Genomic DNA, 25,064 nt, shown 5'->3' on the forward strand with positions numbered 1-25,064 from the left:
GATAAATGCAGATTATTTCCACTTCCATGTTGATCTTGCCATTCAAAATATTTCAGTATGGGATTTGGGCTATTTGTCCTCTGATAGCTACACCATTCTAGCAGTTCTGTCCAATTAAGACTTGGGGGCAGCCTTTCATTCTTAGGTATGATGTAAACTGTGGGCTTGTCATATACGGTCTTTATTATGTTGAGGTAAATTCCTTCTACATATAATTTGTTGAGAGTCTTTATCATGAAATGATGTTGCATTTTGTCAAGGGTAACATGTATTGTCAAAAAAACCCACAAAAACATTTATTGTCAAATTTTTGTCAAATGCATTTATTGAGATGATCATTTGATTTTTTTCTTAATTCTGTTAGTGTACTACATGACACTTACTGATTTGGTACATTGAACCATCCTTGCATCCCAAGAATAAATCTCAACTGATTGTGGCATATGATCCTTTTAATACGCTGTTCAACTGGGTTTGCTGGTATTTTGTTGAGGGGCACCACAATATCATGAGACTTATCTCTGGAAGCTTGACGAAATTCTGACAATAAATATTATAGACAAATTACCTTGTGCTTCTGCCAGGAGGGGGACAAAAGAAACCATTTTTTAAATACAACAGAGTATCCTGTTCTTCTTAACAAAACCTACACTCAGGAAGAACTAGTTAATCAGACCTAACCTGCTGAGATCCTATCAGAACTGAACCTGACCTGGTAAGAGGTGAACACCTAACTCCCTCTAACTCTAGCCCTCCATGTGAGAGAAGCCTACCCATCTTCTCCCACCTACAAGTGGACAAAAGAATCCAAGAAACAATTGTGAATCTGACAGTCCAGAGGCATAGACTTATAAAAAGATTAAGTCCTATGACGTGGATGGAACTAGAGGGTATTATGCTCAGTGAAATAAGTCAATTGGAGAAAGACAACTATCATATGATCTCCCTGATATGAGGAAGTGGAGATGCAACATGGGGGGTTTGGAGGGTAGGAAAAGAATAAATGAAACAAGATGGGATCGGGAGGGAGACAAACCATAAGAGACTCTTAAGACAAGAGACTCACAAAACAAACTGAGGATTGCTGGGGGTCGGGGGTTCGGGAGAAGGTGGTGGGGTTATGGACATTGGGGAGGGTATGTGCTATGGTGAGTGCTGTGAAATGTGTAAACCATGCGATTCACAGACCTGTACCCCTGGGGCTAATAATACATTATATGTTTATAAAAAAAATAAAATTAAAAAAAAAAGATTAAGTCCTAATCATAGAATGATAGAATGCTTCCCCTCGGCCCACACCTTACTACCACATTACTAAAAGTCTAGTAAAGCAGTTCCTTTTACCCAGCACACGGTGCCTGGCTACCAAGAAAAACTTACATATTGTATGTTCTTTTTGTGGAATCTTAAAAAGACGAACTCATGGAAAGAGGGAGGAGATTGGTAGTTGTCCAGGACTGGAGTCGGTGGTGGGCTTGGGGGCAATGAGGAGATACCCATCAAAAGGAATAAATTTCAATTATAAGCTGAGTATGTTCTAGGCATCTAATGTACAGCATGCTGACTACAATAATACTGTATTGTATACATGAAATTTGCTAAAACAGTATCTTAAATGTTCTCACCACAACAAAAAATGGTAATTACGTAAGGTGATGGATGTGTTAACTAACTGTATTCTGATAATCATTTCCCAATAAATATATATATATAGAATCGTCACATTGTACACTATAAATTTACACAATGTCTTATGTCAATTACATCTCAATAAAGCTGGGAAAAATTACAAGGCATACAATAAAAAAAAAGAGAGAAAACACAATTTGAAGAGGCAGAGTAAGCATCAAAACCAGACTTGACAGGGATATCGGAATACCAGATCCAGACTTTAAAACAACTGTGATTAATATTATAAGGACTCTAACTGATATAGTAGATAGCATGCCAGAACAGATGGGTAAAGTAAACAGAGACAGGGAAAAACTAGAAAGAACCAAAAATAAATGCTACTGTTGAAAAAAACTATAATGAAAATGAAGAATGCTTTTGAACAATGCTTATTGGTAGACCGAAAACAGTAAGTATCTCTGAGCTAGAGGATAACTCGAAAGCTAATAAAGGAATACTTAAAAAAAAAACTCTGCCTACAGGGGCACCTGGATGGCTCAGTCAGTCAAGCTTCTGCCTTCAGCTCTCAGGTCATGATCCCAGGGTCCTGGGATCAAGCCCCACATGGGCCTCTCAGCTCAGTGGGGAGCCTGCTTCTGCCTCTCCCACTCCCCTCTGTTTGTTCTCTCTCTCTCTCTCTCTGCCAAGTAAATAAATAAAATATTTAAAAATAAATTAAATAAATAAATATTTAAAATAAATTAATAATTAATTTATTTTTATTGAATTAATAAATTTAATTTAAAATAAAAATAATTTATTGAAAATAAATTAATTAACTAATAATTAATAAATAAAATATTTAAAAATAAATTAATTAAATTTAAAAATTAAAACTCTGCCTACAAATCTGATAACCTAGATGAAGTTGGCAAATTTCTTTAAAGACACCATGCGCTAAAACTCCCATAAGAAGAAATGAACCAAAAAAGGTAGAGGAGGACATCAGCAAGATAGTGAGCTAGGAAGTCTCAATGTGCATCTCTCCCCCAACAACAATAAAAATAAAATAACTAACTGAGGGGGACCTGGGTGGCTCAGTGGGTTAAAGCCTCTGCCTTTGGCTCAGGTCATGATTCTAGGGTCTAGGGATCGAGCCCCATATCGGGCTCTCTGCTCAGCGGAGAGCCTGCTTCTCCCTCTTTCTGCCTGCCTCTCTGCCTACTTGTGATCGCTGTCTGTCAAATATATAAATAAAATATTTAAAAAATAATAACTAACTGAGATAAGTCAGTTGGAGAAAGACAAGTGCCATATGGTTTCATTCATATGTGGAATTTAAGAAACAAAACAAAGGAAAAAAGAGACAAACAAAAGACAGATTTTTAACTATAGAGAACAAACTGGTGGTTCCCAGACGGTTGGTGGGTGGGGGATGGGTGACATGGTTCGTAAAAGGGAACTAAGAGCACACCTATCATGATGTGCACTGAGTAATGTATAAGATTGTACATCTGAATGTATATTATACACCTGAAACTAATATAATTCTGTATGTTAATTATACTGGAACTAAAATTTTTCTTTATTTTAATAAATAAAATGAGGAAAAATAAAAATAAATAAATGTCCCCAAAAACAGCTCAGAGAAAGCTCTGGACTTTAAAAAGCAGCCAAAAGCCTGGAGACCTCAAAAGTTGAAAAGAGACACATCAAAGACTATGGGAAGTGCATTAACATGTATCTTCCCATTCGCCAGTCAAGAGCAGCTTGGAACCACAAGGGATCCCCTAAGAGGAGTGTCATTGCAGGGGGAGAAAGAGAGCAGGAGAACCCCAGAGAGCCTCACTGCTGTGGACACGTGCAGGCTTTGTTACCCAGGTATCCCACAGTCTGCAGCAGTGTTGCTCCCAGCTGGTGGAGCGGCCTGAGTCCCCACCACTGTGTCTACTTCCACATGCTGGGGCTGTCACTTGGCGTGAGGCTTGCTCCCAGCAGTCCCAGTTGCCACTGTGCCCCACTCTCTGGGATCAGGATACCACAGCCCCTCAGACGGGAGTGGCCTCTGGCCTGCGCCCCACCCACTGGATCTCAGGTTGCAGCTCTGAACTGTCATTGTGAGGACTGGCCAGCTGTTGCCCTGAACCCTTTCCCCTGGGTCCCAGGTCATGGCTCCGAGTTATCATTGCCACTGTTCCCCTGAGCTCCATGATACACTCAGGTTGCCGCCCTGACAGGTCATCACCCAGGAGCAATGCCACTGCCCTGAGCCTGCAGAACCCCAGGTGATGACTGAACCATCACTGCCTGAGAGCATTGCCAGCACTGAGCCCAAGTCCCCAGGTCCCCGCTCATGGCCCTGACGCCTCATTGCTGGGGCCAGAGTCCCAGGACATGGCTCTGAACTGTCCTTGCCTTCCTGTGCGGCCACTGCTGAGTCCTACCCACATGTCGACTCATGGTTCTGAACTGTTACTGCTCTGATTCCAGGTCCCCATACATGGCTTTAGTGAACCTCCTAGCATCAGAGCATACTGCCGCTGACTCATGACTACCCCTTGGGGCCAGATTTGAGACTTTGACCTACCAGCCCCAGGCTGTGCTGCCAAGGTACTCCGCCCCCTGGGTCCAAGCCATGACTGCAGCTCGTCAGGCCAGGGCCAATGCTGCTGCCTTCCCCCCAGCCCCACCAGCCGGAGCCACTTCATCCTGCAGATAAAAGAAGAACAGGAGAACCCAAGAAGCCTTCACCTCTGAGGACCCCAGCAGTTCTACTTACCAAGGCCACCTGCACGACCTCTGCAATGTCAGCCCCAGGAAATTCCCGCTGTCTGTCCAACAGCAAGTGCCACTGATGAAGCCACCACGATGCCCTCCAGGAGCCAGAGATGCTGCATCCCACCAGCATCCACAGAACCACCTCTGGATGGAAGTTTTTCCCCACAGAAACCAGTCTGAAAAGACTGAAGGACGTGCCTGTGCAGAGCCATCAGTGCAAAACCAGCGGAGACACGAAATGCAAGGAAACATGATGCCACCACATCACCGTAATTGTCAAGTAACTGACCCCAAAGAAATGGAGAGCTTTAAGTTATCTGAAATTTTTTTGTTAATAATTATTTTAAGAAACTCCATGAGATTCAAGAGAACACAACTCAGTGAACTCAGGGAAACAATAACATGGTTGGCGGGACCCTCGTGCACCCTTGGTGGCGATATAAACTGGCCCGCCGCTGCAGGGGGATGGGACAGGTGGGGGCATAAGGATCCACGTCTGAAACTAATAGATGCATAAGTCCTGGCGAACTAATAGAGTACAGAGACCACAGACAACACAGCTCCACTGCAAACATTCAACTTGCTAAGAGATTCCATTTCAGCTGCTCCCACCACTAGAGGAAATGCCGATGATGTGAGGTGAGAGAGGTATGAGCTAATGTGACAACGCGGTCGCGCCGCAGTATAAATGTATCAACTCCATGTGTTGTACACTTAAACTTACACAATGTTACACGTCAATTTTATCTCAATTTAAAAAATTATCCTTATTTTTCTATTTTCTCCTTCCTTTTGAAGTGATCGTTTCTAGACTATGTTTGTGTATAGCAAGGTGTGTGTGGTTCTACTTTTGTACAACAAAAATATCCTTGAAAAAATAAATATTACTTCTTTGTGTTATCGAATTGCATTCTGCTCCATTGTACAACTTTTCAGTCTTTCACTTTCTCTTTTTTGCACTGGAAGGTGTTAGAATGAGGTCAGGACACACAGATCTAATTCATAGCTTATATCTGCAAACACACCAGTGTCACACTACTACGAACAGCCACGCAGTGGATATCTTTTATGGTGTGTCTAGGTACCTATTAGACACTAAAACACAAGGGTCAGACTATTCCAACCCCAATATTTATCATCAAAGTACAACCAGCATAAGTTATTGTGCCTAATATGAACTGTACATTCATTAATCATCTGGAAATCAAAACAGACACGCATGTATGTGTCCATACACACCCACATATTAGTGGTACAAATGTGTCTGAAAAGGTTCTGATATAACAATTTGACAACATTGATACCATGCCATTAGTTTTATTTTTAAATCATTTCCCAGGATGATTCTGTTTCCCTTCTGTGATTCTCAGGATTTGTCAGAGATGGGAGCTCTTAGGATCACTAGTCACCTTCCCAGATTTGCAACATACATGTAGAAGGAGTTCTACAGGTTACGAAAATGGACCTGATATTTGCCAACTGAAATAATTTAAGTTTTGTATAGAGTGTGAGATAGGTGTCTCCTTTATTCTTTTCCATGTAGATGTCTAAGGTCTTCTAATACCATTTCTTGTAAAGCCTATACTTTTTCTTCTTCTTTTTTTAATGAAACTGCCTTTGCTTTTTTTTTTTAAGATTTCATCTATTTATTTATTTGACAAAGTGACGGGGGGGCGAGGGAGAGAGAGAGAGATAAAGAGAGAGAGCACGACTAGGTGAGGGGCAGAGGGATTTAGCAGGCTCTCCGTTAAGCAGGGAGCCTGATGCAGGACTTAATCCTATTCTAAGCATTCTTTGCAGAAAATGTGAAAAACATTCGTAAATAAATTGTTTACCCTCCCAAGGAGATCCGTTGCTGAACCACAGTATGGCTGGGGGGTTCTTACCCAGGCCGGGGGGGTGAGTCCCAACTCTCCTGCCAAACCGAAAGGATGCTCTGACTTTCTTCCCCCAACTCTAAGATCCAGCTAGATCACTAACCAGTAAATCCAGTTCCTGCTCCAGAGGCAAAACAGTGGCTTCTGGCACCCAAGTCTCCGCCCCACTTCAACAGGCATTCACGGGAGGCGCCTGACAACCCAAGGGACCTGGACCTGACCCAGAGCCAGAACTTGACACTTCTGTCCCCAGCTCTCAGGCTCAGCGGTCAGAGGGGCAGGACTCCCTTGTTGAGTCCCCGTGCTACACTCCACACACCAACTGGATGTAGTGTTCTTGCAGAAGAAAGCCCCAGAAGCCCCAGCCTGGAGTCTGACCCCAAACTTGCACCAGCTCCTGGCTGGACGCTTTTGTCGCAAGCACGCACACATGCATGCATGCACGTGGGAGTCTGAGAAGGGCGGCGGGGACCTCAGGGGAGCAGGTGCCTTTTGACAGCCCTGTGGGGAGTGGGATTCAGCTCAAGGCTGAATCGAGAGGTTCCTCTGAGCTGGTCCACAGGGACATCCACCCAGCCAGACCCGACTCCTGGAGCCCTCCTTGGCCTGGGGAAGTCCCGTCCACAAGGAAATACAAGCTCCATAGATACTACCTGGGTTTTTCCAAACCTCTGACAAAGAAGAAAAATAAAAGTACAAATTCAAACTGCAAAATGCAAAATACATTACTACATATGCTCTGGGCATAAAGAGGATGTTTTCAATGACTTTATGGCAATAAATTTGAAAATTCAGGTGAGATGGATATTGAGGGGAAAATTCAACTTGCCAAAAATAGCTCAAGGAGAAATGTTGTCCTATAATCATTTAAACACGTAATTAGTAGACCAAACTCTTCCGATAAAGAAAACATCAGACCAAACTGATTCATTAGGAAATTCATTTAATAAATGGATAAATTTTTACACAAGATTTTAAATGGTAAGTGGTGGCCTACATAATTCATTCCAGAGATATCTTAACATGATCTAAACCCCTAAAGATAGTGTCACTAAAGAAAATTATTAGAGGCCTTCTCCTTCATGAACAGATGTCATGATCTTACTAAAAATATTAGCAACGAAAAAAAATATTAGCAACTTTAATCCAGAAATACATAAGGATACCTCATAACCTAACTGGGTTATTCCCAGAACACAAACATTCTTTAATATAAGAAAAATCTATCTAAATCCCTACATGAACAGGTTACTGGATTAGAAACTATATTATGGTAATCAATGAAAAAAGGGAATTGAAATTTTCAAAATCTGTACAGAAGGAAATAAACTGAGCCTATCAGAAGTAAATGGATTCCTTCGGCAGAAACTGATAATACATAATATAGTAAATATCATACTGAGTGTGAAATGGGAAATGTAGACAATGATGCTGGCTATAACTCAGTATATATAGGCCATGCATCATAATATAAAAGGTATTTTCTTTTCCTCCTCGCCTATTGCAACTCTCCATGATTCAGTGAATATAAACCTAGCCCATGTTTTTGTTCTTGCTGCATATATGTGTATCCAAGAATAACCAATGCTATTTATTGCTGAAGCTCTTATTTCATTTTTATAAACATCATGCTATAAAAATTAGGCAACTTGATTTTTCACTGAACATTGTATACCAGAACTCTCAACTAGACAGTTCTGGTCTATTATTTTGAATTGTGCAGGATTATTACTTTATGTGATATTTATTTGGGGGCTATGTTGTGTAAGTACATGTAAGTTTCTTTAAAGGATACATCCTGTAGCAGACTTGCCAAATATCTACAACTTCAATAGGAATATTAACTAGAAATATTTCCTAGTGGTTGTGCAAAATGACTATGCAAATCACACTCATCACAGCTGCTAATTCCCCACCTACTCTCAGTCTGATCTGTAGTAACATATGGGAGATATTTGCAAAACGAAATAGATCTGCATGTCAGATAGCCTTGGAAAAGACGTAGGAGACATGCTTTATTCTGCAATTAATAGGACATGATTTGGGTTAAAAATCTAAAATATGTTAAAACACATTACACAGTGTAGGGGAAAGCATACAAGACTGACAGCAAATGCTCCAAAATGTTTGAGAAATGATTCTGTACCCTAACGCTCAAATTATGAAAACCATTTCAAAGTTGGAGGTTCACAGACACCAGGCTAGTCCTCAAAACCACTGATTTAACAACAACACAGCTTTTAGATGCTCAACTGGGTACTCTCAGATCTTGTGAGATCTTGTTGGTGTCCATCCACACTCTAAATCGACTTCCAGGCAGCAGCTCTCAGCCAAGAGGACCGGTGAGGGCTGCCTGCCAGCTCAGGTACAGGATCACCCTGGGCTCTTCGGAGCTCTGCTTCCAGTGCCTGCCTCAATTGGTCTCACCCGAGGGGCTGCCTTCTGGTTGACCAAGCTGACATTGTTGGGATGGTCTTTGCAGTCAGGGCTCCAGCAAAGACATGTGGCTGCTGCCCTGCTTCTGCGAGTAGAGAGATTTGCTGCAGCAGACTTGCAGGCTAATCCAAGGGCAACCTCCACCCCCACAACCTTCCCCGCCCCAGCAAAGTGCAGGGGAGGGTCCTTTGTAACCTCATAATTCTTGTAGGCTATCTTGTCTCTGAGGTGGGGGGAGGGGATGATATCTAGGGCAGATGCTGTGTAAGAGCCTCTTTTTTCTGAAGCCCAAACTGTTGCTCATTGACACCTGTGTTCTCCCTGTTGGCTGGTTTTCTACTCCAGACTCTAGTCCAGCTTTTCTCCAAGGCACTATGAACTGCACAGCCAGGGGCTGAGCCCTGGGGGACAATGCCGCCCTACTAGGAGGACCATCAGCTCATGGAGCTTTCCTGAACACAGGGCTTAGGCTCAGGCTCTAGAGAGGCCTTTGCCTTGGGCTGCTGTGTGGATGACCAAGGGATGATGACCTATGGCTGTTTTTTTCTGAAGCTTAGAACCATTTTCTGGAGCCACATCCTTGGTCCCAGTGGTGGACCTTTGCAGACCCCTCAGCCCAAAGCTGCTGCCTTCTCCTGCTCAACCTGTGTTAGCAGAGACCTGACCACGACTGGTTTGAAAGCCTCCGCCGTGCTGTTGTGACTGAAGGGAGGGCACCTGCTGCCCTGAATCCACAGGATTCAGATGCATAATCAGCTGATCCTGAAACACAATTTGTCTTGGTTCCTCTGAAGCCGAGGCTGCTGTAGAGGACAGCAAGTAGCCATTCTGCTGCTGACCTTGATACAGTGGGTAAGGACAGCAGGCCTGCTCCTGCTGCCACCTCTCCTCTTGCTGACTATGAACTTGCAGAATGGAGGCCCTCGGGTTCCAGCTCTGCCCGGTGTTGGGCTCATGCTTCTCAAAATACTGCATGGAAGCAGAAGGATGAAGACAGATCGCTGATCCGTAGCTGTAAGATGAACAATTGGGATACAATCTATTCCCTGTGTCACCCGGATACTCCGAAGCACAGCTCAGTTCTTTTTTAATGCCTGGGACCCCAGTGTCCCCCGAGCCATCCTGTTGACTGGGAACCCATTGTGTCTCAGGAGAGAAATAGTCCATGCCTTCTAGAAGAGCCTTCAGGGTAGAGGAGCAGGTCTGCTCCGGGGCCCCGATGGGAGACTCTGCCTGGGCGTTCTGGAGGCTTCCATGTGAATGATCCTGGGTAGGGAATGCGTGCAGTTTCCTAGCAGCGGATATTCTCTGTCTCTCTTTCAGTGGCAGGCGGGCTCTTCTGTTCTGGAACCAGTTCTAAAGAGAAAAGAGACTCGTGATTTATCAGGTTGGCTTATCTGGTATCATTGCACAGTGCATTTCCATAAGGTGGGAGAGATCATAGTTCGGCCTCATCTCAGTGTCTCGTCAGTGACTCTCCTCCTGACCTTAAGTGAGAGGTGGGAAATAAAGGCCTTCTTTCCTGGGGCTGCACGTGTAGTGATGAAGCCACGCGGCATAGCTCCAAACGCCCAACCACCTCACTCCTATCCGTGTAAACCTTTCCAAATCCGCCCCCAACCTGCTGGCAGCCTCCTCTGACTTTAGACAGAACTCACTCCCAGTTGTTCCCCAAGCACACTGAATCTTCCCCACACAAGTGTTTGGGGTTTTTTGGTTTTGTTTTCCAAGTAGGCTCCATGCCCAGGGGTGAAGCCCAATGTGCAACTCAAACTCTCGACTCTGAGATCAAGACCTGAGCTGAGACCAAGAGTCGAATGCTTAAGCAAGCCATCCACGTGCTGCCCCCACACAACTTACTTTTACTCAAGCTGCCACACCAGAATGAACTCATGACTCCACATGTTCTAAATCGCGTTTCGAAATTTGTTCTGAGGCTACACATAGGCAAGAGCTTGACTCATAACTTGACTGTGTATGTGATGTGACCCTATGTATTCTACTTAGGACTTCCAGTCTCCCTTTTTTTTCCTCCCTAAAGTAAGTTATACACGCCAACCATAATCCCTAGGACTTTGTGGGGGTGGGTTGGAAATGATGCAATACTTTCTGGGACAATCCATTCTAATAAGCTATGGTTGTGGTAGGTTAATTAGTCCTGAAGCATATGTAACAGTGTCTGAGGGGGGTCTTCGGCCATTTACACTATCCTGGAATCCCCTGTCTCCAAGTTCAGGAATGCTTGTGGCCATTAGTAGCACTGAAGCTGGAAGGATCTCTGATTCACTTGTGATGATTGCTTAAAACAAAACTCTGTGCCCAATGAATCTGACATCTCCAAATACTCATTCTGACAACTGCCCAACATCGATAATTTTACAGAAAGCAGAGTTGCAAGAGTCAGTTTGTCAGATGTCATAGGGCCAATTAGAAGATCATCTCATGAAGACTCAACCAAAAAGCAAGTGTGCTCACTACCTCTAATGTAACAGCCTCCTAGGATCCTCCCCCAAGCCATGCTTGCTTCCTGATCACATCACAGGCATTTTTCTCTAAGCATGTGCATCCAACTCTAATTTGAACAGTCATGTGTGAACTTCCTATTATGAGTCCTCTTATAAAACTTTCCCTCAGCCAAGTATGGACAATGAAAACATTTTTAAAATAAAGATTAAAAAGCAGTTTGAAGGCACCTGGGTGGCTCAGTGGGTTAAAGCCTCTGCCTTTGGCTCAGGTCATGATCTCAGGGTCCTGGGATCGAGCCCTGCATTGGGCTCTCTGCTCAGTGGGGAGCCTGTTTCCTCCTCTCTCTCTGCCTGCCTCTCTGCCTACTTGTGATCTCTGTCTGTCAAGTAAATAAATAAAATCTTAAAAAAAAAAAAAAAAGGCAGTTTGAACTTGAGAAACCCAAGTCATGGATCCAGAAATGTAAAGAAAACATAGTATTAAAAAAAAAAAAAAAAGAAAAGAGGAAAACACGGCCTAAGAATGTTTATGTATCTTACCACCCAGTTCTTTCCTGGTTATTAACTTATTCAGATTTTCTACTTATTTGTATGGAATCGCTGATTTGTATTTTTCTCACAATGTTTCTAGTTCATGAAACTTTTACAACTGAACATCATTACTCCATTGTATTTGCCTATACTTTGTATCCTTCAAAGCTACTTAGGTCTTCCTGTTGTTGAGCAACCAATCAATTGAGTGATTTATGGACAATAACAGAAGAGAAATATGATAATTGTGTGTATAAAAATATCACAATTCTAATAATTCCATACAGCTGATGATTCACCAATCGTTTCCAAAATTGTAGCTGAGATTTGGTTCATGATGGGGCACATGACAGGCTCAGTCAGATGAGCACGTGACTCTTGATGTGGGAGTTCTGAGTTTGAGCCCCATGTTGGGTGTAGAGCCTATTTAAATAAATAAAACTTACAAAGATATTTGCTCATACAACAAATAGTTGTGAAGCAACCACTAAAGCTGTGAGGTATTGTGTCAGTTGGAGGGACCCTATCAAGTCATTTCTCCTGCACTTCAGACCTGTATGTCCAAACTGTTCACTTCCTATCTCTGGAGGTTTAATTGGCAAACCAAACATCGTGTGTCCATAGTGAAACTCCTAGTGCTTCTGTCTGTCATAAAACCTCCATTCCCAGGCCTTCCCTATATTAAATGCAACTTCAATCTTCCATTTGCTTAAGCCAACATTTTGCAGCCCTCTTTATTGCATATGCTATGAGACAGAATGCAGAGCTCTCTTAGCAAACAATCACGAGTCTTTCCATCTTGTCTGTATTACAACCAGTGGCCTGGTCCAAACCACCATTGTCCTCCTATTTCGAGATAATTGCAATATGTTCTTGACTGGTCTCTGCTTCCAAACTTGCCTCACTGGTGTCAGATTTTTCCAGGAAACACAGAACATATTCATACCCACATTGAGATGAACAAGAAAAGTGACCCAGATTTCAACACTCTGTCCCATGTGATGAAATACTATTAAGCTTTTTCTTAATTTCTTGCATTCTCCATAATGTCTACTAAAGCCTCTGCCTTCGGCTCAGGTCATGATCCCGGGGTCTGGGATCTAGCCCCGCGTAAGGCTCTCTGCTCAGTGGGGAGCCTGCTTCCCCACCTCTCTCTCTGCCTGCCTCTCTGCCTACTTGTGATCTCTGTCTGTCAAGTAAATAAATAAAATCTTTAAAAAAAAAGATATAGCAAAACTGAAAATTTCACTTACATCAATCGCATATATTTGACAATACAGTCGTTCAGCCAGTCTTTTTCGAATGATAAAATCAGGGTAAGGAGTTTCTTCAAATACGTGATTAAGTAGGCACAATTCATCCTGAGTGAATTTACGTCTTGGTTTTCTGTTTACTCTTCTCCCTGTTGTTTCTTTTACTTTGTTATGACCATCTTCGTTCGGGAATCCTGAAAAACCTGTAAATGGAAAAACAAAAGCATTGGGGGAATACTGATAGTATCTAGAGGGGAAAAAAAGGATCATTGACTGGCTAACCATTCATAAAATAAAATTTTTAGAAAGTAAAGCCCTACCTCATACCTATTTATAAGATTGCTAATGAGTTAAATGCTTATCTTCGAGCCAGGATACGGAAGAGTTTCTTTAGCCCAAGAGTCACACACTATAGGGGAAAAGACAGATGAGAAAATGTTCAGCCTCATTAGTAACTGAAGAAATACAAAATAAGCCAGCTCACACCCATGCAATCACGGGTGTGATATAATAATCTACCCACAATATAGATGTATGGGGGCGGGGTGGGGGAAGGAAAACAAAGATTAAATAGGAAATCTGCATTCCCATGTTGGTACACTTTGTTGAAAACTGTTCTAAGAGACACGGAGGACATTATATAATGATAAAGAGTCAATTCACCAAGGAGCTAAAACAATTTTAAATATTTATGAACCAAACCTCAGAGCTTCCAAATATACGTAGTGAACATTGACAAAAATTGAAGGAAGAAACAGGAAACACAATAACAACAGACTTCGATGTCCCAGTTTCAATAATGGATAAAACAACCAAACAAAAGGACAACAAAGAAACAGGGGACTTGAAAACCACTATAAACTAGTGGGATATGATAATCCAGAACACTCTAACAGCAGAACGTACATCCTTCTCAAGCACACAAATAGCATTCTCTGGACCACATGTCAGACCACAAAATAAGTCTTAAATTCAATAACATTGGAATCACACTCCTCCCCACTCCCAATCATAATGGAATGAAACTAGAAATCAATCTCAGAACGTAAACTGGAAAATCCACAAATCTGAAAACTAATCAATACATTCAAACAACCAAAGGGTTAAAGAAGCCACAGTGAAATGAGAAAATACCTTAAGACAAATGAAAAATGTAACACCAAAATTTATGGGATGAAATGATAGCATGGCTAAAAGAAAAGTTTACAGTTCTAAACAAGCACATTTAAAAAGATCTGAAATCAACAATCTAGCTTTATTCCTCAAGAGACTAGAGGAAATAAATCCAAACTCAGAAGATAAAGGATCTAAAGAAGATGAGAGCAGAGATAATGAAATAGAAAAAAAAATTGAAAAGCAACAAAACAGTTGTTTTTCTTTTGAAAGGATCAACAAAGTTGATAAATGTTTCCCTAGATTAACTAAGGAAAAAAAAAAATAAACTCAGAAATGAGGCCACTACAATCAATGTCATGAAAATAAAAATGTCTGTAAGAGAATACCATGAACAAATGTTTACACCAACAAATTGGATAACCTAGAAGACATGGATAGACTTCTGGAAACACACAACTTACTGAGACTGAGAAACACTGCTGAAGCAAATGAAACAAGATATAACAAATAAACAGGTATATCTATGTTCATGGATTGGACGCCTAACTACTGGTAAAACGTCTGTACTATCCAAAGTGATTTTTTTTAAGATTTTATTTATTTATTTGATAGAGAACACGAGAGCACCAGCAAGGGGGAGTGGCAGAGGGAGAAGCAGTCTCCCTGCTGACCAGGGAGCCCTATTCAGGGCTCAATCCCAGGACCCTGGGAATCATGACCCAAGCTAAAGGCAGATGCTTACCTGACAGAACCTTCCAGGTGCTCCTACCCAAAGTGATTTACAGATTCAATGCAATCCCTCTCAAAGCTCCAATAGCATTTTTTTTTGTGGAAATAGAAAAATTCATCCTAAGATTCATCTGGAATCTTAGGAGAACCTGAATAGCCAAAAAGCCTTGAAAAAGAGCTATTTGGAGATCTCAAACCTTCTGATTTCAGAACTTACCACGAAGCTATGGTAATAAGAAGTGTGGTACAGACATCAAGATGGAGAGGTAGACCAGTGGAATTGAAATGAGAGCCCAAAAATAAACTTCACATATATGGTGAAACGATTTTTGACAAGGGTGCCCAGACCATTCAAGGGGAAGGGATAGTCTCTTCAATAAATGGGTTTGGGAAATTGGATATCCACCTGCCAAAAAACGAACTTGGACTCTTACATCATATACAAACATTCAAAAACAGATTAAGCACCCCAACAGAACTAAAATAGAAAACTCCTAGGAGAAAACAGGGGCAAAATCTCATGACATTGGATTTGGCAATCATTTGTTAGGACATCAGAAGCACAGGCAACAAGGGGGAAAAAAATTCAGACTACATCAAAAATTTAAATTATGTATCAAAAGACAGTCAACAGATTAAAAAGGCAACCTAAGGAATGGGAGGAAATATCTGCAGATCATATCTAATAAAGGGTTAATACCCAGCATACATAAATAACTCCTACAACTCAAGATTAAAACAAATGTGATTTAAACGGGCAAAGGACTTGAATAAATATTTCTCCAAAGATACACAAATGGCTACAAGCATATGAAAAGATGTTTAATTTTACTAATCACTAGAGAAACACAAATCAAACCCTTAAAAGAAAACTTTCATCATAGTTTGTCTCTGTCCAACACGTATCCTTCATTTTTTTTAAGGATTTATTTATTTAAGAGAGAGTGTGCGTGAGTGAGCAGGGGGAGGGCAGAAGCAGTGGGAGACAAGTAGACTCCCCACTGAGCAGGGAGCCCAAGGCAGGGCTGGTTCACAGGACTCTGAGATCATGACCTGAGCCAAACTCAAGGCCAGAGGCTTAAACGACTGAGCCAGCCAGGCGCCCCGCAATATGTGCCCTTTAAACTGTTGAGCACAGTTTCTACTTTCTACCAGAGCCAGTTTCTGCTTCTGAATTCCTGAACTCACCAGAAAGTTCTTTTTCTTCCTTCTCACCTTCATTGTTTCTCCTTTCCCAGGTGAAAACATGGCACATGTATTATTAAGAGCAAGGCTAATTTGCGACTACATGGATGGAACTAGAGGGTATCATGCTCAGTGAAATAAGTCAATCAGAGAAAGACAATTATCATATGATCTCCCTGATATGAGGAAGTGGAGATGCAACGTGGGGGTTTGGGGGGTAGGAAAAGAATAAATGAAACAAGATGGGATCGGGAGGGAGACAAACCATAAGAGACTCTTAATCTCACAAAACAAACTGAAGGTTGCGGCGGGAGGGGAGTAGGGAGAAGGTGGTTGGGTTATGGACATTGGGGAAGGTATGTGCTATGGTGAGTGCTGTGAAATGTGTAAACCTGGCGATTCACAGACCTGTACCCCTGGGGCTAATAATACATTATTTGTTATTGTAATATTTTTAAAAAATTATTTAAAAAAAAAAGAGCAAGGCTAATTCTCAGAGAAGCCCCTGGCATTTAGGATCAATGCTTTCTGAAAAAGTGACTCATCCCCTGCCTCATGGAAGCACTGTCTCCCACCTACAAGGTTGCCAGTGTCTCCCTCTAGTCAGAGAATGAAAAAACTGCCCTCACACATTTCCAAATACTGGCCCTAGGGACTCAAGTCCTTCCTAACTGCTGCTGGATGAGTTATTGGACCTCTTTTGTGTCTCCATTTCTCCACGTCACAGGGCATAAGCAGATCTATAGCATGGAGCCATGAAGAAAAAATTAGATGTACAATTCATCTAAAGCATTTTGAATAAATCCCGGCTCATATTAAGAACACAATAACTGTTGGCCCTTTTCTTCCAGAAATTCTTATGGACTATAGGGGAATGGTGCGACCATGTTGAATTCCAGACCACCCATAACCCAGAGCCAAAGATGTTAGCTAACTGGAAGCAGGAGAGGAAGGAAGGCCACAACAGAGCCTTCTGGAGGCTGATTCCTAGCCCTGGGTCTCCATCCCTATCAACACAGCAGGTCAAAAAGGCCCCAGGCTTCCCTAACCTGGTCTGAAATAATCCCAAAAAGGCCTACAAAGGCCACGGATGGCTTAAAGAGAAAAATTACCCTGGAATTTCCAAATCCAACCTTCTTCGTTAAGAGAACGAAGAGACTCCCTGCTGTGCAAATGAAGAGACAGATGCAGAGTCTGTCTGCAGGGAGGGCATTGTCCAGGGACAACAACTCACAGCCCGCGTGTAACACGCAGACACATCAACTTGTGGGAGTGAAGACTAGACTGGCAGCTATAGGAAAAAAAAAAAAATTCAGGGAACAAAGCAGGTCTTGAAAACACTATTAATGATGGTAATTTTCTTCCTGTTTCCTGTGTTTCCTCACAAGAGTATTAAAAGGAGGGCAGTGGGACGCCTGGGTGGCTCAGTTGGTTAAGCAGCTGCCTTCGGCTCAGGTCATGATCCCAGCATCCTGGGATCGAGTCCCACATCGGGCTCCTTGCTCGTCAGGGAACCTGCTTCTCCCTCTGCCTCTGCCTGCCATTCTGTCTGCCTGTGCTCGCTCTCTCTCCCTCTCTCTCTCTGACAAATAAATAAATAAAATCTTTAAAAAAATAAATAAATAAAAGGAGGGCAGTATGGAGTGACCCCTGCAAAACCTGGAAGCTAATGAACCCCCAGCAATGTTGTTTATCTCCTCTGTGCTAAGCCCAATCCTACAAATCAACAGAAAGGGCCAGAGGGAATCAGGGAAAGAAGACCCCATTTCTCCGTTTTTTGTAAAATTCATCTCTCTGGGCCAAACCTTTCCTGGTTTTGGGTGACAATGAGCATATCATTTCACCCGCTTGAGACAGTGCTCTCCCAAGAATTAATTGCTCCCAGTGTCATAATTCCCATTTAGGGTGCTAGGGAAGTTATCATGCACCTCTTTTACCTTGGGAAGTAACAGAAGTTGGAAGACAGTAAGGGCGTTGCCCAAGGGCATGAGCAAAAAGAGGCAGAGGCTGAAGGTCAAATCTGGCTTTCACAGCAGACACACAGGGCTGGGCTCCGCAAACCCCAGGGCCTCGGATGATAAGGAGCAGGATGGATTCCCTCATTAACCCGGTCCAAGTTAGCCTAAGCCCAAAGGGCAATTTCCTTCATGGGACATATAAACAAAATAGTTGAGCTCCGAAATTTTATTTAAATCTTTAATCCACGGCTGCTGGGAGGAAGAGGCTGGTGTAAAGTAAAAGGAAGCACTGTTTTTAAAAACTCCATCACTTTCCTACCCACTGCCCTTGAGACGAGTCAAGGATCTTCAGCTTGAGGGCTTGTTCGGAGCTCCTAGCAGAGGAGCCCACCTACTGGTACAGCCTTCACCAAAGAAGGGTCCTCCTTCATCGGGGAAGGCTGACCTCTCCAACGGAATGCGCAGCTTAGGGAGGGAGGCAGATGAGTGTTTAAGGGAGGAAGGGGCACATGCCTGGCAGCCAGATCAGCCAAGAATCAAGCCTGGTGATCAGTGGGGTGAGAGATGTCACAGCCAGATCACTCTCACATCCATTTTCTTCCGCCTGAGCCTCTGGTGTGAGACTCCAAGTTCTGCAGGGTTTAGGAACACACGAGACTAACAATGCACCAAGAGAGCACTCCGTTCACGGCAAAATGGTACTCAGGGCCTTTGGTTAGGGAGACCATCTGGAGATGGCCAAGACTGGGGGCAGTGGGTAGGGGTAGATCTGGTTTGAGGTTTGACCACATTCCCTACCCCCTGCCGCTCACCACCGATCTATATAAAGACTTCCCAGTGTCTGTGAAAGGCAAATGGGCACATTCATTAAAAATAAAAACTCAGGGAGCACCTGGATGGCTCAGTTGGTTAAGTGACTGCCTTCGGCTCAGGTCATGATCCCAGAGTCCGAAGCCTGCTTCTCCCTCTGACCCTCTCCCCTCTCATAGTCTCTGCTCTCTCTCCTCTCTCACATAAATAAATAAAATCTTTAAAAAAAAATAAGCAAAAAATAAAAACTCAGTAAAAGTAGCAAGCAAGCAGACTTTTTTTGTATCATCACAGACCCTTAGAAGCAGAGCTCTGGAGTCCACTTACCTGTGCTCTGAGGCTGATGGCCCACGGGGCAGGGCTGAAGGCTACCGTCCTCCCAGGCCACACTCTGCATCTTTGGCTGCTCTCCTGACGCTGGGCTGAGGGCCATTTCTACAGCAGTTTCATGGAAGGCCCACATCCTACCGGCATTGCGGCTGGGCCACCACTGCTTCAGGATCACTCTGATGTAGTTTTGCCTCTGAGACAGAGATGATGATGGGACCCGTGGACTCCTGGGTCCACCAATGGGTATCTGAGTGGCCTCTGACAGATAACTCATACGTCACTCACTAGAGTATCACTCAAAAGACACAAGGTGCAGCTGAACAGAACACAGAGCCTTCTCGCCTCCTGTAAGTGTTCATCTAGAAAAAGAAATCAAAGTCAAGATCCCCATATTTTCTGAGGCTACTTTCTCAAAGAACAGGAGGGTCAATCAGGTCTCTCCTACATCCCAAGCTTGCAAAGTTCCCAATGATTTCTGAACTTCACAGAATATCAAATGCTTTCTTTGTGAAGTAGGAAAAACTAAAATCCCAGTGCCACTTCATTTCTTCCAGGATAGCTCTTTGGGCTTGGGCCATTTTTTTAACTCTTTATCCCATTAACTTTTCACCATACATGAAAATTAAGAGAGAAGAGTCTGATGAACCTGGCGATCCCGTCACTCAACTCTGTGATCCAACAACACGGCCTATCTCATTTCATGAAACTACCCCTTCCACTCATCTCAGCAGCCCCTCCTTATTCCTTAGTGAAGCCTAAACATACTGTTCCACCCTGAAATACTTCTGTACACCTAAAATATAAGAAATCTTTCTCCAAGACCAGTTCCTTATTGTCCGTTATTTATTAAGGTTGGGTCTCCTTTTCCTAAATCTCCCCCGCCAAGTTTTGTTGAGATATAATTGACAAGAAATCCCTTTTATGTGACCAAATTTTCATCTTTAAATACCCAAGCATCTCAGAATGTCCCACACCCGAATCCAGCCCAGAGCACCACAGTCACATCAGTGACAGGAGCTGTCCCCAGCCTCTAGGCCTGCATTGTGAAAAAAGGAAAGCTCAAAGCCCTACAACACACTAGAACATCAAGGAGGCTGCCTCCCCGCAGAGAAACTCACCACTGGGAGCCTCATCCAGCCTCTACTCTGGAGCCTTTCCGAATGATAAAGTGACGAGAGCCGCAGAGCTGTGCTAATAAACCCCTGACGTGCCCACCCTAGACCCACCTTACAACACAGCCCCGCCCAGGACACGCCTCTTGATCATATCCCCAAATCCGCCTTTTCAAAACCTGATTTCCATTCTTTAAAGCACCAACTGAAACTAATTTTATTTAATCCTCATAATACCCTGACAAAATAGGCCTTATTTCTTCCCCCCGCTTAGACCTGAGGACAAAGAGGGCAAAGAGAAGTTTAGACCCCAGGGTGAGCCTCTGACAGTCAGGGGCAGTCTGACCTCTGACGTCCTGGTTGTCACTATCACCCGTTTATGTGACAGAGTGCTGGCTACGTGAGGATAGAAGCTTCGTATGGTTCACAGATGATCCACAGTGCTTGATCTAACCCTGACGCGACTGGAGACAGGAGAGACCAGAGATCAATGCCGAATAAGGATTATGGGCGTTAGATCATTTGCTAATTCCTCTTAATCCCCAAGACAGTCCTTTGAGATAACAGAAACCTCCCTTTTACAGATGAGGAAACGGCAGGCCACTGGCATTTTCTGCACAACTGTACAACTTTCCCAAATGTGTGGGAGAAAGTTTTTTATGCTCTAGGTGTGGGCAACGCAAGGTCTGTTTGACAGCTGTTTCAGATTCTTTTGTCAAAATTCAGAGGGGCCCCCATGGACCCCTGTCTATTTAACCAATCTGCTACAAATTTACATGGCAGGCCCAAAGAACAGATTTTTCATACATTAACTTAAATTGTAGAGCCCACTATTTATAGAGATTACTTATACCCGATATACATATGAGGAACCCGAAGCACAGAGAGGTCAAACTCTAAAAATAGGGAAATGCCTAGAGAAACATAAAGTAGATAAGGGTTTTAATTGGGCAAATTAAGGGGCTTGCAGTTGGCTCAGTCCATAGAACGTGACACTCTTGATCTTAGGGTCATGAGTTCAAGCCTCACAATCAGCAGTTCTGCTCAGAGTTTAGTTAAAAAAAAAAAAAGCATTAATTGGGTGTGTTAATGGCTGAGGTAGAACTGGAGCCCCATGTTTCTGACTAGATCCCATAGTAGATCATGCCTCACCAACCAAAGCAAAGAAAGCATGAGGACCAACAGACTTGAAGGGCAGATGAAATCATGGGAGGTCATGTCAGCGAGTTATGGCTGTAGATGGGTCCTCTGCTGGCTTTGATAGCTACCCCAGTCTGTTGGTTCAGTTCGCGGGTGCTCTGAGGTGGTTGAGGGGACTATGTGGGGAGCAGGAAGGGTTGGAGGAGTCTGGAGACTATGATAACAGAGCAAACCAAAATAAGGTTGTACATAAACTGATTTTTCTGGACTTTTTTTTCTTCCCAGTAATTCATCAAGTTCAGTTCCAAATTGTTTTTTGTTTTATATTTTGTCTCAGAACCTTGCATTCACAGGTGTCCCCTCCCTGAAGCTGCTTCCCAGAAGCATTTTTTTTTTTTTAAGATTTTAGTTATTTGTTTGACAGAGAAATAGAGAGCACAAGTAGGCAGATCAGCAGGTAGAGGGAAAGGGAGAAGCAGGCTCGCGGTCTAGCCCGGAGCCTGATATGGGGCTCGATCCCAGGACCCCAGGATCATGACCCGAGCTGAAGGCAGACGCTTAACTGACTTAGCCACCCAGGTGCCCCACCCCAAAAGCATTTTTACCAGACACCTCACTTCCTTATATGACTCGTCTTACATTCTTTCCCACCTCCAGTCCATCTGGCCTCTGCTCCACTCTTTTTGGATGTCACTGGCAAAGTTCAACAAGTCAACCCTTACATTGCCCAGTCTTATGGTTAATCTTCCTCCTTAAGTCATCAAACATTATTGGCCAACCTTTTTTTTCTTTTTGCTGAAAACTCTCTTGCTTCCAATTCTTTATAATAAGCTTGGCCTCGGGGCACCTGGGTGGCTCAGTGGGTTAAAGCCTCTGCCTTTGGCTCAGGTCATGATCCCAGGGTTCTGGGATCGAGCCCCGCATCAGGCTCTCTGCTTGTCAGGGAGCCTGCTTCCTCCTCTCTCTCTGCCTGCCTCTCTGCCTACTTGTGATCTCTGTCTGTCAAATAAATAAATAAAATATTAAAAAAAAAAAAAAAAGCTTGGCCTCAAGGGATAGCCACTGAGTCCTTTGAACTTTTTAAAAATATCTCAAGACAGTAAGAGCCCAACACACAGCAGGTGCTCTGCATGGAGGCCCATGATATGGCTGTGAACTTGCACATTTCCAGTCTCTGTGCTCAGAAAACCAGCATTCAGGTGAACTTTTAGTACTTAACTCACAATTATCACCAGCAAGGCAACATTAGAACTTAACAGAACGCCTAACAGGGAGTTTCATGACCTGGCCACTACTTCTTTCAGCCTGGTCTTAAAGACTCCGTGGCCTCCTGCAAACTCTTAGCTCCAACCAAGCCAGGTCACTTCCAGCCACTGTGATACTCTCTGCCTTCTTGGCCTATAGATCTGCCTCCTGAGCTACAAAAGTAAGTTTCAGGCAAATTTAAAAGAAAATAACCAAGGGCAAGGGCACCTGGTTGTCTTAGTCTGTTGAGCATCCAACTCTTAATTTTGGCTTAAGTCATGATCTCATGGGTCTTGAGATGGAGCCCCACATCTGGCTCTCTGCTCAGGAGGGTGTCTCTGGGAAATCCCTTCTCTCCCTCTGCCCCTTCCTCTGTGTTCTCTCTCTCTCTAAAATCCATCTTTTTTTTAAAAGGTTAAACTTAAATGTCCCCAAAATATGGTGAGTCCTCAGTTTGCTTACACCAAAGATGCAAGATTTTCCCTCTACACAGATAAGTGAAACAGAGTATTTCATTCATTCATTTACTCCATACAGATTTCTGAACCCCTACCCTGTGCCACAGTCTTCTTTGCAGAGATCAGCAACAATGTATTCATTATATCCAAGTCTGGGTCATTTTTTCTTTGTTTTTTGTTTGTTTGTTTTGTTTTGTTTTGTTTCACTTTTACAAAGACATTACATTTGCCCTTAGGTGATACTCTTTTCTTTTTCTTTCTCAATGTATGTGCTCAAAGTGAGATTATTAGGTATTTTCGCTTCCTTCTACCACCTTCCCCATACTGAAATATTGGCTGCTCACGAGAACTTGATCTCTGCAAATTGTATACAACATGCAGCAGTATTCATAAGAAAGAGTAAAATTATTTACACAGGTGTGAGGATACCTGCAAAGGCTAACCAGCCCTGGAAATCAACACCTGGATTTGTGGAATAAAAAATAAAGGTTTGCAAGATGCCAGGGTGGCTCAGTGGGTTAAATGCCTGCCTTCAGTTCAGGTCATGATCCCCGAATGAGTCCTGGGATGGAGTCCCATGTCAGGTCCCTTGCTCAGCGGGGAGTCTGCTTCTCCCTCTACCCTGGCCCCTGCTTGTGATCTCTCTCTCTCAAATAAATAAATAAAATCTTATAAAAAAAATAAGTTCCTTATTTAAGTATTAAAGCCACAGTCCATAAACTTGGTGAATTTGGCAAACTGATGATTCAGCAAATTGGCTTTGAGCATTTTGGGTCTTGTTGACTTTATGTAAATTGCCCAATCAATGAACTGAATTTTCTCAAACTGAGTTTTAGCCATTTGCTCTCCTCTTCCTCTCCATAACACAGCACTTAGCTGACTGATGTGTAACAACAATAAGAAGACTAACCAGGAAACATTTATTGAATTTTTACTTTATGCCACCTTTAAACTAACCACTTCCCAAGCACATATAAAAAAAAATCAGAGTCCCTGTAATGAGCATGGGGTATTATGTAAGACTGATGAATCACTGACCTCTACTTCTGAAACCAACAATACATTACATGTTAATTAACTGAATTTAAATTAAAAAAATGTATCAATATTAATTCATTAATTCTAATGAATGGACCATGCAATTGTAAGTTATTAATAATAAGGGAACTATGTAGGAGGGTGGGGGATGGGGGGTGAATATGAGAAACTCTAAGAACTATCTGCTGGGCTCTTCTATAAACCTAAAATGGAATTTAAAAAAATAAATAAATAAAGAGATAATAAATAATAAAAAAATTTAAAACACCAAAAGAGTAAAAATAAAAAATAATTATTTGGAAAAAAAAAATAGAAGACTCAGGACCCCATAGGCCAAGATCCTGCACAAAATCTAATCAACAGCAATTAACAGCATCCTCTGAAGAGCTGTGCGCAGGTCAAACACACCCTCCTACCCCTTTGCCTTCACCACACCCTACCTGTTAACTCGTTTTTAATTTCATGGCCTGAGGACTTCTCTGTTTGCCACCCCTGAATGCGGGATATCAAAGTTTAAGGCAAATGGTCAGTTGGTATTAAAAGATGAAGTTATGCTGCCCCGAGTAAGTCTTTATTGATTTGCCTGTTGTCCGAGAACTACACCGTCCCCACTTGGACTGCATTTGTCTTGTTCACCATTGTATCCAGGGCCTAGCACTGTGCTTGACACCAGAAGGGTCCTCAGAAATATTTACTATTTGAATGAATGATGGAACATTTTCTCCATCCCCATACTACTACTTCATCTTTCAACGTCCCTGCTTCCCCTGCTTCCAATTTTACTTCCATCCAACGTATACCATTTTCACTCCACAGATTAAAAAAAAATTTTTAAAATCTTCTCTGACTCATCTTGCCAAAGGGACCAGTCTCCTCAGTTTGACACCTACCTGCCTTTCCAGCCTCCCCTTCACATTGTTCCTTCTTGCAACAACAACAAATTGCTTCCAATTCTCAGACATACAATGCTCTATCTGATCCTGGATGTTTGT

At 42.8% G+C, this 25,064-nt stretch overlaps 1 protein-coding gene across 1 annotated transcript; it reads right to left on the reverse strand.

The window, feature by feature from the left end:
- Positions 1-470: 470 nt before the first annotated feature.
- On the reverse strand, positions 471-20,237 carry CPHXL (cytoplasmic polyadenylated homeobox like). The gene is made up of 6 exons (XM_032877991.1): positions 20,198-20,237; positions 19,077-19,438; positions 12,952-13,154; positions 9,542-10,058; positions 8,694-8,787; positions 471-540 (listed from the first exon to the last, which is right to left on the reverse strand). Exons 2-6 carry the CDS (start codon positions 19,351-19,353, stop codon positions 516-518), a joined length of 1,116 nt encoding a protein of 371 aa, XP_032733882.1. The 5' UTR covers positions 19,354-19,438; positions 20,198-20,237; the 3' UTR covers positions 471-515.
- Positions 20,238-25,064: the final 4,827 nt, after the last annotated feature.

The sequence above is a fragment of the Lontra canadensis genome, unplaced genomic scaffold, assembly GCF_010015895.1.
Source record: "Lontra canadensis isolate GAN:19392208 unplaced genomic scaffold, GSC_riverotter_1.0 scaffold3, whole genome shotgun sequence".
Lineage (NCBI taxonomy): Eukaryota > Metazoa > Chordata > Mammalia > Carnivora > Mustelidae > Lontra > Lontra canadensis.

What these genes read in the sequence shown, in the direction of transcription:
- CPHXL (XM_032877991.1), bottom strand. Translation starts at nt 19,353, where the DNA reads ATGAGTTATCTGTCAGAGGCCACTCAGATACCCATTGGTGGACCCAGG. An exon ending in CCATCAGCCTCAGAGCACAG is followed by an intron (nt 13,155 to 19,076) that starts GTAAGTGGACTC and finishes TTCCATTTACAG; the next exon opens with GTTTTTCAGGATTCCCGAAC. An exon ending in TCCTTACCCACTGTATCAAG is followed by an intron (nt 8,788 to 9,541) that starts GTCAGCAGCAGA and finishes CTCTACTCGCAG; the next exon opens with AAGCAGGGCAGCAGCCACAT.